We start from the raw sequence: 19,654 nt of genomic DNA, 5'->3' as shown, positions 1-19,654 counted from the left end.
CCATTCCATCCTTCTTGTGCACGTGAGTTTGTTCTGTTTGTTCTGTCCTGGGTTAATGAAGTCTGTATAAGCTAGTATTTTCACTGTGTCACCTGCGTCTTATGTGCTTGTAAATAAACGTGACTGCTTTCTTTTTGCTTATGTGTATAAATAGTCAATAAATTCAGTAGTATTTCCAAACCTTTCTTTGCCTTCGTTTTACTCTTTGCATTCGTCGTTTTAGTCTTTTCCCTCATTGAGCAGCCGCGGTGCGATCTGGTCAACGTCGGGTGGAATCGGGTTCTAATCGGGGAGTAACTGTTCGGTCGCGGTTGGACCATCCGCTCGGCCCATCATACCATCTAAACCGCGATCAGTAACACTATCTTAACACGGATATACACCTCAACATGCATCCCCATTGGTTGGGAAAAAACCCCTTGGGGAGGGGAGCAAACCAAATCCTCTTAAGTTTGGTTGAGATTGGATAAGTAACGACTGAATGTATCGCAGTCAAAAATCGTCAGTCAGACAGACAGACACCAAATTGCCTATTATAGTATGAATAGTGGGGGCACCCGTGGAAATCCCGTGGGCATGGACATGTGTGATATTTTGCCATCTACATTTAGTTGTAGTTTTACAAACTGCACATTCAGTTTTACAAAATGGTTACTGGCAATTTATCAGATCCACAAATGATGTAATCTACACAATATATTTACTTCTGATAACATGTGAATGCATTTGCATGCACATGGGAAACGCAGTTTGAAATGTGTCATTACGCCGAATATAAAATGTGACTTCAAGAGCTCAAATCCTCTTCGTTCCCACCCCCTTCCCTCCCATATCACACACACTGCACCAGGGAGAGGATCACACAACGGGAAGTGGATCACTCACCAGGGAGTGGGTCACACACAGGGGAGTGGGTCACACACAGGGGAGTGGGTCACACACAGGGGAGTGGGTCACACACAGGGGAGTGGGTCACACACAGGGGAGTGGGTCACACACAGGGGAGTGGGTCACATACAGGGGAGTGGCTCACACACAGGGGAGTGGGAGAAGATCACGACGTTCATTGGTGGTCTCGTTCTGTTCCCTCATTCTTTTATTCATTTTGAAAATGTCAGTTACAAATGACCCTCATGCAACTCTTTGAGACAACGCTGACATAAAGAAGCAGGAATGACCACCCACATGCCCCACATTATGCAACCTTGAGCTAAAGACAGCTCGGATGCACACGACGCATATGGAGCATATTCTGATGTCGAGAGCAACTCGTACCAAGAACCTGACAAAAAAACGTGCGCAACACATGACAGCACGGGATCACGACGAATGGCAGCGGTCACTTCCGCAGCGATTATAATCGTAATTACTGGACCAGATTGAATCTGTTCCAACATGAACACCTTGACCTCATCTCCAGGTTCGGCACCAGCCTTTGGAGAACAAAGCTCCACCCCTCTCCCCACCTGCAGAGTACCTAATTGTAACTTTTTATTGTGACTACGTCTAAAGAATGAAACATTCCGACTATATAGAGAATACAGCTCAAATGAAAACATCCCTGGGGAAAAGTATTTTGGGCGGTGTATAAGAACATTAAATTGCACCTGTTTGTCAGGTGAAAACCAAAGTTATTCTTTCGTTACGTCATACAAAATGCCGTTTTAAATTAAAGATTTCAAATAAACTGCTTTAAAGTGTATGTGCACATAGCTTATAAAATAAGAACGAAAAAATATCTCAGCAATTTCCCGTCTCGTCTGTGTTTATTTATTTATTTCACATCTGTGAATTGCATGTCCATGCACATGTGAAATGGACTTTGTTTATTATTCCTGGATGTGAACATGATTCAGCCTTGAAAACTCGTGCGAAAACAATTTTTTTCATATATTAAAGATTTCACGATTTTATTTCCTATAGCTGTACACTATGAAAACGCATCTTCTTTGGGCGGTGTATAATTGCTCCCAACGAAACAGGCATTACCAGGTTTCCTTTGCTTGAATTGTAATCAAAATGTACCTTTGTTTCTTCAAAAAGTAACTTAAGATCGAAGACATGTTGATTCCGTCTTAAAATGCACATCAGAGGCCTATGGAGCCATGACTCTTCTTTATTTTTAAACTTGAAAGTATCGAAACCTTTTCTCTTTATATCGTAAAAATAGATTAAAACCAAATGTTATTAATAAATATTGGATTCCATAATTAGTTTACATTATTATGTACATTTTTGAAGTACTACATTGTTTAATTCCATGGTGGGAAAAGAGTTGACTCGCTTAAAAGAAACACTGTGTATACACCCCAGGAATATGTAAATATATAATTAGACTACGGTTCATCCCGAACTTCAGTATTCAGTTGCTGTACTTTTACGAAGTAATAATGTAAATAATGAAGTCCTGGGAATGTTCTCTCCTCTTTTTTTTTGTATACTGAATCGAGGCTCGTGAAAGAGCTAACATTTACTTCACAAACAAATCGACCAGACAAACAAAATACACAAAAAGAGGGAGCGGAAGACAAGATGGGGAGAAAAGGGGAAGCACACAAACACAACATCCGAGAGCAGGGAGATGTGTGGAAGGGAGACGGCCCGGGGGGGCGGAGGCATGGGAAGGGGGGGGGGGGAGGGAGAAGTATAAAGCACAAGGACACCAAGGACTTCCAGGACAGAAGTTGGTATTTCAAAAAGGGGAGTTGGGGTGAAATTAGCAGGGGTACAAAAGATCAAGGTTTTGGATGGGGGAAGATAAGAGATGGTGGTGAACAGCTGTTTTTAAGACTTGGAGGGTGGAGTGGGATTGAAGAGAGTGAGGGAGTTTGTTCCAGAGGCGGGAGAAAAGAGGAATGAAGGAGTGAAGGTGAGCAGAGAGTCTTGATTTTGGCAGTTTAACCAAAAGAGGGTTGCAGGCAGATCTTGTGCGACCTGTAGGAATATTTGCGGGACAGAGCCCAGAGAGAGCTGGGGGGGCAAGGCCAGAGAGGAGTCGGTAGAAGACGGAAAGACCACCAACCTGCCTGCGGTGAGTGAGTGAGAGGCCCTTGGAGTTAGCTTCATCGCGGGAGATTCCAATGATTCTGAATGCTTTGGTTTCAACAGCGTGAAGGCGAGCTAAGTGTGAGGCAGGAGCACCAGCCCAGAGGGGAGAGCAGTATTCCATTGAGCTGCGGATGAAAGCCTTGTATGTGGTGAGGAGCTCAGGTGTGCTAAGGAAGGACTTCGCACGACGGAGGATGCCCAGTCGGCGACTGGCTTTGGAGGCCAGATTAGAAATGTGGTTTTTCCAGGAAAGATCATGGCAGATAGTGAGACCCAAAAGCTTGAGTGACAGAACTTCTTGGAGAGGATTATTCAGAAAGTGGCTGGGAGGGTTGTCCAGTCAGTCTTTTCGGAGAGACATCGTAAGAGTGTGAGATTTGTCAGGATTGAAAGACATGTTACACTTGTTTGCCCAGTCTGTGATTTTGTCAAGGTCTGCAGAGAGTGAGGAGGCTGCAGACTGCCGATCTGAGGGATGAAGAATGGAGCGACAGAGAGTAGAGTCATCAGCAAAGAGATAGAGAGGATTTTCAAGAGAGTCAGAGAGATCATTGATGAAGACCAGAAAAAGCACAGGGCCCAGAACACTGCCTTGGGGAACTCCAGCCTGAACAGGAAGAGGAGATGAGAGAAACCCATTCAGGGCCACACATTGACTACGACTAGAGAGGAAGTCCGCCAGCCATGCGTGGAGATTTCCATGGATACCAAAAGAGGAGAGTTTGGTGAGCAGAGAGGGGTGCCAGACTGTATCGAAGGCACGTGATATGTCAAAGGAGACTGCTCTAATTTCCTGTTTGGCATTGAGGACCTCCATCCATTGTTGAGAAAGCAGAAGCAGCATGTCCAGAGTGGAGTGTCCAGGTCTGAAACCAAATTGATGATCAGAGATCAAGCCATTGGAGAAGAGGAAAGATTTCATATCTGAAGCAATGATGGATTCCATGACCTTGTTGATTAATTGGGAGAAGGCTGATTGGTCTGTAGTTGCTGGGATCTGTTTTTGCACCTTTTTTGTGCAAAGCGGTGATGTTGGCAGATTTCCAAGCAGATGGAAGATGACCTTGAGCAAAAGAGAGGGTAAAGAGAACAGAGAGAGGGACTGAAAGAGCGGAAGAACATGATTTTAGGACCCGTGGGCTGATGCCGTCAGGTCCAGTTGCAGAATCAGAGTCGAGGGTTGACAGACACTTTTCCACCTTGTCAGGAGGAAAGGACACAGAGTCCAGGAGCAGCTGGGTACGACTGGGTACGGTGGGTACAGAGAGGGATGGGTTTGGGACACAAGATTTAGAGGCAAACACAGAGTTGAGGTATTCGGCCTTTTCACGTGCGGAGTCAGCCGTGTGGCCATTTAAGGTGAGGGAGGGGATGGAGGGGGAACAAACACCAGAAACAGATTTTACCAGACGCCACCAGGATTTGGAAGAGGGAGACAGATAAGAGAGTTCGGTCCTGAGGACGGAGAGATATTGTTTCCTGGCTCTCCTGAGGGTGGACACACACTTGTTTCGGGCTTTGTGAAAGGAAATGAGATTTCCTTCCGTTGGATTTGCTTTCCAGGAGACGAAAGCAAGTTGTTTCTGGGCAATAGCCTCACCACAAGAATCCGTGTACCATGGACGGGAGGAAGGCTATGACAACTGAAGACGAGAAGGGATAAAACTGTGCATGAGAGAGAGCTATTTACTTTGGAAGAATTCCCAGGATGAGTTGATGTCAGAGGCAGTAGAGATGGGAGACCAGTCCAGATGATTGATGGCTGCTTGAAGACCGTGCCAGTTGGCCTGAGTGAAATGCCAGACTCGTCGACGCTGAGGAGGCCCTCTGAAAATGGTCAGAGAGATGTCCACTTTAACAAGCACATGATCAGAAGAGCCGATTGGAGCAGAAGAAGAGCAGCAGACATTTTCAGGGAGTTAGTCATAACTAGCCCAGCAGATATGTGAAAAAATTGTGCTTTTGGTGATACAAGCATGAAATTTTGAACACTGATAGAGCATACTACTAGGAAGATTTTTGGATATAGGGGCATTCAAATCTTTTCCTAGGGACAAAATGGCGGCCATTTTAAAAATGGCCGTTTACGGATAATAAGATACACAGTACCGATGTCTATAAAACTAGATTTACTTATTGCTCAAGCACACCTATGATGTTTTTTTCACGTAAACAGGTTGTAAGATCATAATTAAATGTCAACAAACTCACATAACATTTATTTGGTCCTTATTCTTTACAAAAATAATTACTTTTTGAGCTATTTTGAGCAAACTCCAGAAACACAATGGAAATGAAGTGAAAATGCCACATTAACGCTGTGGAAGTGACTTTCACTATAAAACAGTCTACAAAACAGTCTTCCACATGTTTGTGTATATGTAACAGGTGTGTTATTCCTCCTGTATACTATCGTGTGCACTCCCCTGCACAGTGACACAGAGCTGAGCACTGGAGTGCGGCCTTAACACACTTGCACTGTTTCCTGCAACCCTTCTTGCATCCACATCTAATCAATTGTCGGCATGCCTCAGTTGCCTCTGTGAGGGTTGTCCAATATATCCCCCCAGCCGTTATTACTCTGTTTCCAACCCCATTCACTTGGCGATGGGAGCTCAGGTGCGCAAATCATCATCTGGCCCCAACAAAAGCCGGCTTGGTAGGCAGCTCTCTTGATGTGTTGTCTGAGGGCTTCTTGCGTTGGTGGGATAGCCTCTATTGATCTACCAGTCTGGGTGAAGAGATGCTTGCGGGCATCGTTAACATGTTCCTGGCTGCTTGTTCGATCGTAGAGCAGAACAACAAAACGCTCCAGTGGATCCATGTTGTCATTTGCAGTTGAAATGGTTGGTGTGGCAGCCAGTGCGCAGAAAGCTGAGGTGACCTCATCATAGGCTTTCCATGTTTCCCATGCTGTTTTCTTCCCCCTTCCGCCGAAGCAGGACACGGTGTCACACCCAGTGAAGGCGTGGAAGAATGGCAACCCTCGGCACTTGTTTGGTCCCAGTGCCACAGCCATCTCGTGAGCTGCCAAGTGCCTGAAATTCTTCCCTGTGCCAAAAGCAACCCAGAGTTCATCGATGTCAAGATATCCAGTTGCTGCCACTGCAAGGATCAAAACATCTGTGTCCACTGTGCGGATTGACACCTTGGTATAGCCCTGTCTGACTGCATCTTGGACATGGAGTAGTATCCTTGTATCTGCCTCCTCGTGACTACACGGGGAAAGACCAGTAACATCTCGTGGCTGTGTACAAAAAACTTCTTTGTGGTTTGTGGTGACGATTTGCTTGTCAGTCTCAATGTTTGCTATCCTCGTTGCTAGAAAGTCAAACAACTCCACCTTGTTCTCGTCTATGCGAAGGAAGGCCTGCCAGTTTCGAGGGATGGAACTAGATGGCTCAACTCGTCTCCTGGTGCCTTTACCCCTCGTCTTCCTGGTGTCGGCTTTCAAACTGTCTGGGAAATATTCATCCCAGATAATATCAACCCTGCTCTTATTTTGTATCTGAGATGTGATGTATGGCAAGAATACTAGTGATGCATACTCAGAGAAGGTCTTCGCATTACGAGGTGCCAGCATGTTCACGATGGCTGCTCCATCCAGGATCATGACTTCAACAGGGGGGCTTACATCATCATTTTCCCGTGAGGTGATCAGATCTTCTAAGCACCCAACCAGATCAGACTTGGTTCCAAGCCGGATTTTGCCCATTTGTGACAATGCAGGGGGACAAGCTTGGTTTTCATGTGCAAAGAATTCATCAAGATCTCCATTCCGTGTCTGGGATGCAATAAACAGCCTGGAGAACAGAACGCAGTCATTCTTCAGAGATACCACCTTCAACTCTGTTCTTGACTTCTCTCTGACTGGGGGTCGGCTGAAGAGAGGGAGATTGTTTCTTTTTATTGGGTCAGTGATAGGCTTTGTCTGATGTACAAGCCTCTCGTTCACATATGTGTCATACTGTTCTTTTCCCAGCTTCTCGATCTGGTAAAGGGTGTTGATGACTGCTGGGTCTGCCAGGTCTCTGCTGTCTAGCACCAAGAGATCTTTGCTGTCGTCACAGAATGGGTTCCCCATCTCTCCTATGACACGGGTGAGTGCTCTCACATCTCGAGCAAAGGCTACCTGCGTGTGCTTTGTCTGTTCATGGTGTTTTAGTTCAGTTTTCCTAATTCTTTTTTCTGTTGTGGCCTCGAACTTATAGATCAGTTTGGCCATCTCTGGACCAGACACCATCCATCGGCGCAAAGCTGCAGCATTCTCCGTAAGACCTACAGCCCCTCCATCACCTTTCACCAATGCATTATTTTGCTCGTGTGCCTGGTCTAAGGCTATGGCAGAGAATGCACGTGTAGTCTTCTTCATGGTGAAGTTTCCTGCCAGAAACTGTGCGTATACAGTTGGATGCTTTGTTGCAAGTGTCACCATGTCGCGCAAGTGAACTGGGATCCACCTGGCATAGTTTGTATGTCCCAAGGCGAAGAACCATGGTACAAGCTTGGTCAGAGCATCAGTGTACAGTTGGAAGTTTCCTTCACGGACGGATCTCACATAGATCAGGACTGCCAGTTCTAGCTGCATAATTAGGAACCAGAACTGAAACTGTGGACTTGCATTGGCTTGTTCACCGCACCAGTCATCTAGTGGTATCGTATCCTGTCCCTCATCTAGTCCACTGGTGTACTGGCTGTAGGCTTCCTTCAGGAGAAGATAGAGAGTACTGGCTGTGACTTGGTGTGCTCGTCGTGTGCGTGTCACATGGGTCACTTTCAGGAAGGAATCAGCAGTACCACTTGTAGCAACCCCTGCAAGCATCAGAACGCCTGTCCACCCACTGCTATCCAGAAGGTCACCGAGGGTTTTCCATGCTGCCATCTCAATATGGAGTCCACCAAAGACCATGACGAAGTGATCTTCTCCGTGTGTTTCTGGCCATCTCCATTGGATCTGTTTGGCAAGTGTGTACAGTGGCTGATCAAGTGTGATTACAGGGATCTGACCTGGATTCAGAATATCGATTGCTTTCTTGATGACATCCATGGAGTGACGAATCATTGCCACAGATTTTGCCTGGTCATAGAAGAGAGGCAGCAATGAAGTTAAGGCCACACTACACTCTGGTTCTTCTGGAATAGACTGCTTGCTGGCATGGTATCCAGCCCATGATACTGTCTCGTCTCCCTTAAGTGGTGTGTCAGATAGCACTGTCTTCTCCATCTGCTCCAGCCACCTGTCAAAATGCAAGATAATGAACACAATTAAGAACAAACAAGTCCACACAAGTTAACAAGTCTTGGTTATTTAGGTACACATATAACTGTCCACAGTTCAAACACAATAATCAGTTACCTGTACTCAATCTGCATTGCTTCAGGGATGAGTTGGCAGTTGCTTTTGTTGGGACCCGCTAGCTTGGGTACAGGTGGGTCACATTTACCCAGAACAACAGGAGGTACGATGGTGTATGACTGTGGCAGGTGTGCATCTGTTGTTGATGTGTCATCTGGGTTTACCCGTTGAACTCCACGGCTATCGCTATTTGGGTGCTGGAAAAGTGAAATGCCAGTGCCATGGAAGGAGTCGTGGGCACTTGTTGAACTGGGGTTATGATCAATGTTATCCACTGCCCCAGTTGTGAAGAGGTCACTTTTTAGCTCAGGGGGGCAAACTGTACCCTCATTTTGGAAGAAACGGCAGATTCTGTTCCCCAAGTCCGTGGAGATGCTAAGCACCCTGTCATAGGAGATCGAGAGACCCAGGTTGAACATAGTATCAACCAGGTCTCTTTTTCGAGTCTTTGTGTGGATAAGGGTGCCCAGGTACACAGGCAGAGGAGTCTCCCGATTGTGACTGTGCCTCGTGGACGTGGTAGTACTGCTACTCTCTCTGCGGCGTGAGTAACTGTTGAACATAAGGAGTTGTGAGATTGTGAGAGTAGGTGTTGATACCGACGAGTGGCTTGACTGCTCTTGGATGTTAGGACCATTCAAGATCATAGAAACTAGTGATACAAGCGAATTAGGTACCGAATGTTCTTGGCAGTGGGCTTCAAATGAACCACTAAATGTTGAGTTCATTTTCAACATGTCTCTACGAACTATATTTGCGGCTCTAGCAAGACAAACTCCATCACTGTCAGTGTCGTGATCACATGCCTTCTGAAGGGCTGAGCCAACATCCTGGTTGAAAGCAAGCAGAATATCTCGACCGGACATGTGCTCCTCTAGGTCTGGAAAATATGTCATGATTCGATCTTTGAGTTTGGTGGAGTGGACACGCCTGGTCAAGACTGTTCCAAGCTGTTCCAGCCTGGTGGTGTATAGTCTTGCTAGGTCTACCAGCTTGAACACTGGTGTCACAAGAGCATCTGTGCGGGCATCATCGATGTAGGACACTAGCTCTCCAAGTGCTATACCGTGATTGATATCATCTTGTTCATTCAGTGTTGTGCTTGTGGCCCTTGCTTTGTTATAAAGTGACACCAGACACTTCACGTGGTACTGTGCATCTTGTGCTATAAGGTCACCTGCACTCAGTTTAGCAAGAAGTGCCTGATCTCCTAGTTTCAGGGCAGCTGTCCTGACATGTTTATCGAGGTCGAAGGTGGAAGCTTTTCGCAGAGAATTAGTACCTGCTGGTTTGTCACAAAAGAAACACTTTTCAGGCTGTGGCTGTGTGTGGTCTACATGTACTCTGTGACGGGTGTACTTTCTTGAGACACTTGCGGTTTCTTCACTAGACGTTTCTCTTTTTTGTGCCCGATGCAGTTCAGTTTTGTTGTATTTCAGTCTGCATGAATCATGCCACTTAGCCTTGTGGCTCTGGAAGGTTGACTGGATACCTTCACCGTCGTCCAGGCGGGACAGTTCTAGAGATTTTGGCAGGCAGCCCATCTGACTGAAGGTGAGGAGATAATCTGCAAGAGTTTGGTATCCGGACCCTGTGGTTCGCTTGGAATCAGCTGGACAGGCAAGGGCCTCATCGGTGACCTCCTGACATAACACACACTTCTCCCAATCTGTCAGATAAGGCATGTTTGTTCCAGATGTACTAGGGCTTTGGGGGTCTAATAGCTTGAAATTTTTGTTGGCCATTGTCAATTAAGCATTATCCACCACCACCATCCAATCAATATACAAATTGGGAACCAAATCTAGGTAGCTACTACAGTCAATGAGCGAAGGTGCAGTGCAGTCGAGTTATCATCTGAAAAAGAAATACATACATTATTATCATAAATATAGTAATTCGCTTTCGTAACTTTTCACTAGCCTTGCATTGTTCCTTATAGTCACCTAGTCTATGATAGGAAAGTTCATAAAGCTACATCAAAGTTGTTCATATAAAGGTATTGAACCAAAATTACACCCAGGAGAAATCAGATAGTCATGCAAAGTTAAATAATTAAACCGCTAGACCAGTCCTGTCTATTGCAATGGTAAACCATTTGTTCTGCCCCTTATAGGCCACCGTAGATTCCAATTTTGAACCCAGTATGAAGGTATTGCATAGCATGTACATGACAATTTATAATATGCTCATTACATTGTGTTTCAATAGCAGCACAAATGACAAGTCTGAAATAATAGGTAAATATGTCCTTCTTAGCCGCCATTTTGTAAAATGGCCGCCATTTTGGGCCAAGGAGAAATCTGGAATGCCCCTACATCCAAATTTCACTGTAAGGGTATGCCCTAACTGTGTGCCAAGTTTCATGCTTGTATCATCAAAGGCACAATTCTACCACAATTCTTCACATATCTGCCGGACTAAACCAAGTCCAGAAGAGAAGATTCTCCGTTGACTGAGATCCGGGTTGGGAAATTGACAGATTGTGTCAGTCCCAGTGAGTCACAGAAGTCCTTTGCTGAAGAGCCATGGCTGGTGAGAGAGGTACCCACACCCAGCCAACTGGCATGGTGACAGTTGAAATCACCACATATGAGGAAGAGAGAGTTGGGATGGGTAGATAGAAGTTGGTCCATATTATCAGACAGCGAGATGTAGATGGAGTCATCACTGTTTGGTGGACGGTACAACACGCATATGAACAAAAGGTGGGAGCGAAGGGGAAGCCGTAGCCAAAGGTATTCCTGGGGGTGAGGTGGAGAGAGGGCAGTGCAGGGCGAGTGAGGAAGAGAGTTTTTTATAAAGATAGCAACCCCACCTCCAGAACGAGGTTCAGGTCTATCATACCAGAGGAGGGAGTAACCTGGGAGAGATACCAAGGAATCAGAGACATCATGAAGGAGGAAGGTTTCTGTTAAGCAGATCACGTCTGGTTTGTCAGAAGCAACCTGTATGGAGAGATCAGTTAAGTTTGAGCGAAGGCCCCGGATGTTTGAGGTCCATACTGTTAAGGAAGAGGAAGGGGGAGCATCGGATACAGAACAGGGGGGGGGAGCGTTAGGGCAGGATGTGGAAGAGGAGGAAGAGGTAGGGAGAGCTGTTGCAGATGTGTCAGAGATTACAGAATAGCTTGGAGAAAGGGAAGAATGGGGCGGACAAAAGGTTTGATGGTGTTTGGGTGAGGCGCAGTGAGGTGTTATTTGAGGAGGGAGAAGAGTGAGGCAGAAGGTTGAGGAAGATGAAGGTGAAAGTTGGAAGGGGGAAGAAGCGGGGAGGACGCTTTGAGGAGGAGGGGTGAGAGGGGAGTCTAGGAGGGGAGGAATGAGGGAGAGTCTCGGAGGGGAGGGGTGTGGGGGGAGTTTAGGAGGGATGGGTGTTTGGGAAGATTTGGGGGGGAGGGGCAAGGGGGAAGATTTGACAGAGATGGGTGATGGGGAAGATTTGGAGGGGAGGGGTGAGATTGGATTTTGAAAAGTGTACGATTTATGGGAAACGAACATTTATTGCAAAATGAGTTTCTTGAGACATTCGAGTCAAAAATACGTTTGAGGACGCTTAAGGATGGGTGGAGTTCTGGAGAGTTTAGGGAATGAATGAAAGATGCACTGTAAGAGATGGAATTTTTTTTTTGAATGAATAGAATTGGTGAGCAAGTCGAAAGCATCCTTTTATAGAAGAAGTAGAAAAAAGTGTTATGGAATATGACATAATAATAAAGTTCTTCAGGTGACAGATGAAACATGTATTCACAACTTGATCACGTGATCTCGAACAACGTGGTCGAAGAACGAAAGAACAAATAACGAAGAACGAAAGAGCAAAAGAACGAAGAACGAAAGAACAAATAAGAACGTACAAGCGGATAAGAACAGGGAAGGAAAAAAAAATTTTGGTTTTTTTTTTGAGATTTTAAAACAAGGGAGTATGGGTGAAAAGACCGTGAAAAACAGAGACCGAGAGTAGTTGCAGCGCGATCGAAGAACCGCTGAGACAAAAAACAAAAGCCTCAAGCCAAGGTCTGAGGACATGGTAGCCTACTACTACTAGCACTACACTAGGCCTCAGAATACACGATACGAAAAAAACCAACGATTCTGTACACAGGTATGAAAAACCAACACCGAGAAACCTATTAAAGTCACCCCAATAGGTACATACACCGAAAGAAAGATAAAGATACGCCAAAAACACAAATGTGAAAGATCACTTAGCTTCGAAAGCGTGAGCACATGGAACAGCTTCGAAAAGACGTGACCTCGCCGTGACCTCTTATTCTCCTTCCCCTCTCTCCTTCCCCGTGCACACGTCTCGTCTGACTAGACACATTCAAAACAGCTCTTGGAATACTTTTCGCCGATTTTCTCAACTTTAGCTCAAACTGAGACTTGAACCATCCCAGCGACTGTGATGGTGAATTAGAGTCGAGATAAAGCCATGAGGAAGTCTAAATGACTGGCATTTGTGTTCTATAAACGGTAACTTTCATGGAAGGTTCTTCCCGTTTTTTACAACCGAGTCTAAAACCATGTTAGCAACTGTGAAAAATGAAATGAGATATCGAATTAGAGTTGAAATAAAACTGTGAAAGAGAGCAAGACACCGCGGGCCTAACAAAAGAGGCCTCAAAGCTATGCGAGTAAACAAAATGGTGGTGATTTGTTTTTGAAGCCACACCCATGGACAAAAAGACAGACAGACAGACAGACATACGCACAGACTCACAGACAGAAGCACCTCCGGAGAATATTATAGAGATGATGATGTATTCTTCACATTTCATCAAGTGCTGTCAGTCACAGCCATCAATAAAGCGTGTGGCACCTTGCTGTTTCTTGGCTTTCAGACAAGAAAACCGGTCTGAGGTTTAAAACAATTGCATGAACAATTCATCGCATGGAATAGAGGTTGATACTTATGACATTAGCCATTCACGGAGCTTCCTGTCGATTATACAATCACAAGAGCGTCCCAAGACATCCTTGCTATTTCTGTAAGGAGGCTTCTTCATTCATTTCCGAGGCAGATCGCAAATCACGTTGCCCGCGGTGGAATTTTGCTTCACCTGCGAATCTCGAATACGAGAGGACACAGTTGTGTGATATTAGACAACAGCTTGCTTTCCCTTATGTTAGGTGCCCAGAACTGGTTACGCCTTAGCAAGAGCATTCGTATAAACCATCAGATATGCCCAACTTCCACACCTTTTTTGCCTAAAAATATGTCTATTATAGTTACACAATTATGATAACAATGAAGGCTGTTTTTATTCAAATTCCCCCCCAAAAATTGAAGCTTCAAATTTTTATTTAATTTTTATGTGTTTTTTTTCTTCTTTTCTTCAATGCTCTCCATTGGCATCCCTAAAACATAGTTTAGGGTTAGTCAGGAAGGTCGAGAGGTATGCACACTCACCTCAGCTGTCTCGCCTGGGTTTGAATCCCGACGCGGCTAGAAACTGTCACCTTCATTGTGTTTCACAGGCAGAGCGATACATGGATGAGTGTGCCCTCTCTCCAATGGAAGTTAAACTGGGTGTCTCGTCTGCTTGCATTAGTTGATGGACGGAAAGATCACATGGTGCCATTTGCGAAGACTTGGCGAGCTGTCGCCAGCACCATGGCCAAATCACAAATTTCTGCCCTGACTGTCTGCAGGAAAGGCAATGGCAAACCACCCAGCATAACCCATGCCAAGAAACTGCTTCGACAGCACAGACTAGTCGTTAATGTATTGAATATTCCTTAAACCATGCCCCCTTCGTCCCCCAAGAGCCCATCTCCAAAAGCGACCCCCTTGCGTTCAAGGGACAAAAGCCAACGTACCACCATGGATGGCATCTGCCTAAATACTTTGACCTGCAGTTCCTCCCTAACCATAGTAGACTTAATAGACTGACCATAACAGAATTTTTTAGTTATTATGAATCTATTTCTTTTATTAAATAATTAACAATTAATTTATTAAAGACATTATATTATTTAATATTATTATATTTTAATTATATATACGTATATATATTTTTTTAATATATATTAATATATATATATATATATTTATATATATATATATATATATATATATATATATATATATATTTGATATAATATAATAATAATAATATATATATTTAATAATATATATCATATATAGTATTATAATTATAATATATATTTAATTTAATTTATTATAATATATAATATTATATATATATTATATATTATATATATACTAATTATTTTTAAAATTAGATTATTCTAATATTTTATTAAATAATTAATTTATTAAAGAATTAAGAATTTTAATTATTTCGTTTCTTTGCAATGGACTCAACTGATGTGGAGAATTTCACTGCTGGTTATATATATCAAATTGAAATCTGTTCAGGAAAACAGGATTGTCCACCAACAGGAAATCATCATATTGAGTGTTCGTATAGCGGGACTAGGCTTACATTTGTGTCGGAGCCACATTTTGTTGTTTATCAATTTAATCTCCCTTCTCTGCCATCCCCATTCCCTCACAATCTGCTCAGCTGCCACAGCACTGCGAGGGATGTCACAGACAATAAAGGACGTGCGAGGGATTGGCATCAATAAACCACAGACGGAGAGGTTCTGTAACAATCGAGTAAGGTGTGAGGCCATACGCATTGCACATGATATACTTTGTTCTCAAACATGGTATTCTGCATGAACACCAAGTAAAACTCTGAAAATGTCTTTTTGCAACAATCTTAGCAATCAATGAACCCCATGATACCTGTGACACCACGTTCGCAAATTCCAGATGCTGTGGCTCATTTGAGATTATGTTTTCACCCCTGTCTGTCTGTTTATCTGTAATGTTACGTGTTCCTCCCCAAACCCCGGTGATGGTGCACCTCAGAGTCTCGAGAGGGAACGCGGCAGAAAGATTTGTTATTTTGAGTGTTCTAATAAACCATGGTAAAACCACACCAATGTAACTGTAGAACAAAACAAGTAATTGTATTAAGAACTCTCACATACACAATAATAACACTATTAAAGAAAGTACAATGAAAATGTCACTTGCATCAAACAAACAATACATATGATGGTACCATCATTCCCCCAATGCTTTTAAAGCAATAAACTCATGATACAACAAACGTGAGTGGAATGTAACATTCCCCAAAGTCCGTGCACTAATCCCCACGCTGGTTGAAACCATGCAGAATGACGAGGACAGGCAGGTATCGGCATAGAGGCGGACGAGGAGTTACGAGGTGAGAGGTCAATAAGGGGAATTGAGCCGATATGTAAACCAACAGCAATCAACATGATGATGTGGATATGGGAATCCCAATGACAAAACAAGATGCACCAAGCAGACAGTCTGTTTGAGGACAAAATGGTGGATAGACCTGTAATGGAGGCGCTGGCTCCCTCCAACAATAGCTCATCCTTGGTGATAAAACCTAAGATGCAGGTTTAATTGCAATCGCAATATGTATCTGTCGCGGGCAATCCCTTTCCCGGGACCAATATCAAAAAAAGTCCGCCCGCAGCCTCGATGCGACTCACAACTGTCTCCCCCTCTCCCTGGCGATCTCGATCTCTCTCCACTTCTGGTTCCTTTGCCGGTTTTCCTTTTTCCTTCACAAACATTTATTTTTACCTTTTACTAAAGTCATCTCCATTTCACACAAAAATCTTAACAACAATATTACCTGAAACTAAAAATCCGACAAGTATATAATAACAACAAAGGCAGAAGTGAAGGATCCGTAACAATAAGCACGATATCTCAAAAGGTTACGGACGGATTTCAATGAAATTTGGTGGATAGTTTGGGTGTTTCACAAGGAAGACTTGATTCAATTTTAGTGAAGATCCAAATGCAGATTCAGATTAGAGAATTTTAAAGTGATTCTTCACTATTGAGTAATAGGGCTAAAACCGATACATAGCACGATATCTCAAAAAGTTATGGATGGATTTGGAAGAGACTTGGTGGATGAGTTGGGTAGGCAACAAGAACAAGCTGATTAGATTTTGGTTCAAGTCCGAATCCAGATCCGTCGTATTAGTGGATAAAAAATGTAAACTTTTCAGCCTGGCAAAGGTACGCGTGTAATCTTACTATAATTCACCAAATGTCCGTCCGTCTGTCTGTCTGTCTGTCCGTCCATTCGAAGGTACCGCAAAAACGGCTGAACCGATTGCAACGATATTTTGGGTGGGTAATCCTGGGATCTCCTGGAGTAAAATAGGGAATATTGTTTTTCCAATTTCAGCTTTGGCCTCCAGCATTTTCAGGTTTGGACTTCCGCATAACGTTATTTTACCGGGTGCCGCACAAACGGCTGCACCGAACGCTGCACATCTGCACTGATCGGCTGCACCGATCGGACTCAGTGACCTCGGACAAAGACCTTTTATAAGGACATGGGTTGAATCCCTGCTTGAGAGAATGCCAACCCCCTCCCCGCCATCATGGTCATCTCTCCAACTCACAATCCCACGAGACATGCGGAAAGGACGACCCAAAACCAATTATCTTCTTTTTGATTCGTATATAAACATCATTAAAAGTAAATAATGACCTCGGCCAAAGTTCAAACGACGTGAGTTCAATCTCTGCATGAGAGAATTCCACATAGCTATTTGGGTGGTGTATACGCTAACAGATCGCTGTCTCCATCGATCTTGCCAAGGCCGTAACACCTATCGGCTCAAAATCCTTTTAACTGTTGACTTGGTAGTTTTTACAATGAAGGAAACATTAACAATGTTGTTAAAAGTTTATTTTGTGATTAATTTGTGATTGGAGTTATGTTGTTTGGAATGAAAAAAGCGACATCGAGTTCAAGTAAATGACGACATGCCGTGATGGTTTCTGCCTTTCAAACGTGAACTTCGCGGATCGCCATATGCAGATTCGCCATGGACCCACGATCGATGTTTCTATACGTGAACGTACCCGTTTGTTTGTGAATGGGTACGTTTTTCATGGAAGTCCTTCACGAACTTGCTGTCCATGTCTGACGTGCGACTGAAGGTGCTACAGGAATGTGGAATTTATTGGTTTCATGCTTTAGCATTCGCCGTATCTGCATTGCCTGTTTGCTTCTGGCCTCCCACCCGTGCGTAGCACGGGTATTTCACTAGTACGTGTAATGCTTGTACAAAGGCTGGCAGGATTGGTATCGAATAGCAATGTGATGTTTTTTTATTTAAATGAGCTCAATAATTTGTTGGAAAGATCAAAAACACTGACAGTCAAACACACCGTGTTATCTAATAAAGTTGCTTATTAATCATGCGAATGTTAAAATAAAGTATTTATCGGCTGCAGCTCCGAGTTAAGAATTGCACTTTTATATTTATAGCGCTTTATGGATGTGTAAGCAAGTTGCTTTTGCAAAATCGATGGAATAAATAAAGGCTCAAATGAAGCCATCAAGCATGTCATAGCGCAAAATCTCGAGGATTTTAATAAATTCACTTTCGCATTAAGAACGATTTAACGATCCGTAAGCAGATTTAATTTCCGGCTAGTCTGCACGGTTCGTTGTGTCTGCAGATTTCATGGCTTGAATTAAAAAAAAAAAATCAGACCACATCTTCACTTGCAACAGCAAAAGTTGCCGGCTGTCGATGTAGCATTTTTGGCAGGCTGACATGCGCATTGCAGTCTTTGGATGGATTTGTGCGCCTTGTGGACAAAAGTCGCTGCATTTTAAAAAGTCTCAGCAGATTTGTCGTTTGAAATGTGTCACTAAGAGGCCGTACACCTTGCCAATTCGGAGATCGCTACGTTATAATGGCTCATACTGAATTATTAAACAGGAAAGATTGAAAACATAGCGGTTAAAGAAAAAAAAAAATCACGATTTTATTTCAAAAGTAGATTTCACTTTGTATCCGCATTGCAGTTTGCCCAAACTCATGGATGATTGTCCATAAAACTACTGCTGTAAAATGTCGAAGTTAAAAAAAAAATCAACAGTTAAATCTCACAAAGATCGCTTGGATAGTTTGGAGATATGTGCACTCGAGTTTGAGCTGTTTGCCCCAGGTTTGATTCTCGCCGGCACCATAAACGAATTACAAACTCCTGCCAAGACCGACTGCTGCCAATGCAACGGAAAAAAATCACCTTGTATAACCAAACCACCTGACATTTTAACCAAACTACCCAGCATTATAACCAAACTACCCGGCATTAAAACCAAAACATCAGGCACGACAACCAAACCACCCGGCATTACCAACAAACCACCCGGCATTACCAACAAACCACCCGGCATTATAACCAAACTACCCGGCATTATAACGAAACCACCCAGCATTACAACCAAACCACCCGGCATTATAACCAAACCACCCAGCAAAAAAAAAAAAAAAAATCACCCGGCATAATAATCCAACTACCCGGCATTATAACCAAACCACCTGACATAATAACCAAACCACCCGGCATTATAACCAAACCACCCGGCATTATAACCAAACCACCCGGCATTACAACCAAACCACCCGGCATTATAATCAAACCGCCCGGCATTATAACCAAACTACCCGGCATTATAACCAAACCACACGGCATTACAACCAAACCACCCGGCATTATAACCAAATCACGCGGCATTACCAAAAAACCATCCGGCATTATAACCAAACTACCCGGCATTATAACCAAACTACCCGGCATTAAAACCAAAACATCAGGCACGATAACCAAACCACCCGGCATTACCAACAAACCACCCGGCATTATAACCAAACTACCCAGCATTATAACCAAACCACCCGGCATGATAACCAAACCACCCGGCATGATAACCAAACCACCCGGCACGATAACCAAACCACCCGGCACGATAACCAAACCACCCGGCACGATAACCAAACCACCCGGCACTATAACCAAACCACCCGGCATAATAACCAAAACCACCCGGCATAATAACCAAAACCACCCGGCATTATAACCAAACCACCCGGCATTATAACCAAACCACCCGGCATTATAACTAAACCACCCGGCATTATAACCAAACCACCCGGCATTATAACCAAACCACCCGGCATTATAGCCAAACCACCCGGCACTATAACCAAACCACCCGGCACTATAACCAAACCACACGGCATTATAACCAAACCACCTGGCACTATAACCAAACCGCCCGGCATTATAACCAAACTACCCGGCATTATAACCAAACCACCCGGCATTATAACCAAACCACCCGGCATTATAACCAAACCACCCGGCATGATA

At 43.9% G+C, this 19,654-nt stretch overlaps 1 protein-coding gene across 2 annotated transcripts in view; it reads left to right on the top strand.

Annotated features, from left to right (window-relative positions):
* LOC137439469 (phospholipid-transporting ATPase IA-like) overlaps positions 1 to 19,654 on the top strand; it is a 238,304-nt gene that overhangs the window by 38,099 nt on the left and 180,551 nt on the right. For both annotated transcript variants that reach the window (XM_078768165.1, XM_068135239.2), the window contains one exon: positions 14,937 to 15,036. In XM_078768165.1, the coding sequence (XP_078624291.1) occupies positions 14,937 to 15,036 (100 nt within the window). The remainder of the gene's footprint in view (positions 1 to 14,936; positions 15,037 to 19,654) is intronic.

Source organism: Myxine glutinosa, chromosome 14 (genome assembly GCF_964187855.1).
Source record: "Myxine glutinosa chromosome 14, kmMyxGlut1.1, whole genome shotgun sequence".
Classification (NCBI taxonomy): domain Eukaryota; kingdom Metazoa; phylum Chordata; class Myxini; order Myxiniformes; family Myxinidae; genus Myxine; species Myxine glutinosa.
Note: the sequence above shows the minus strand (reverse complement) of the source record. Positions and strands in the feature narration are given on the sequence as shown.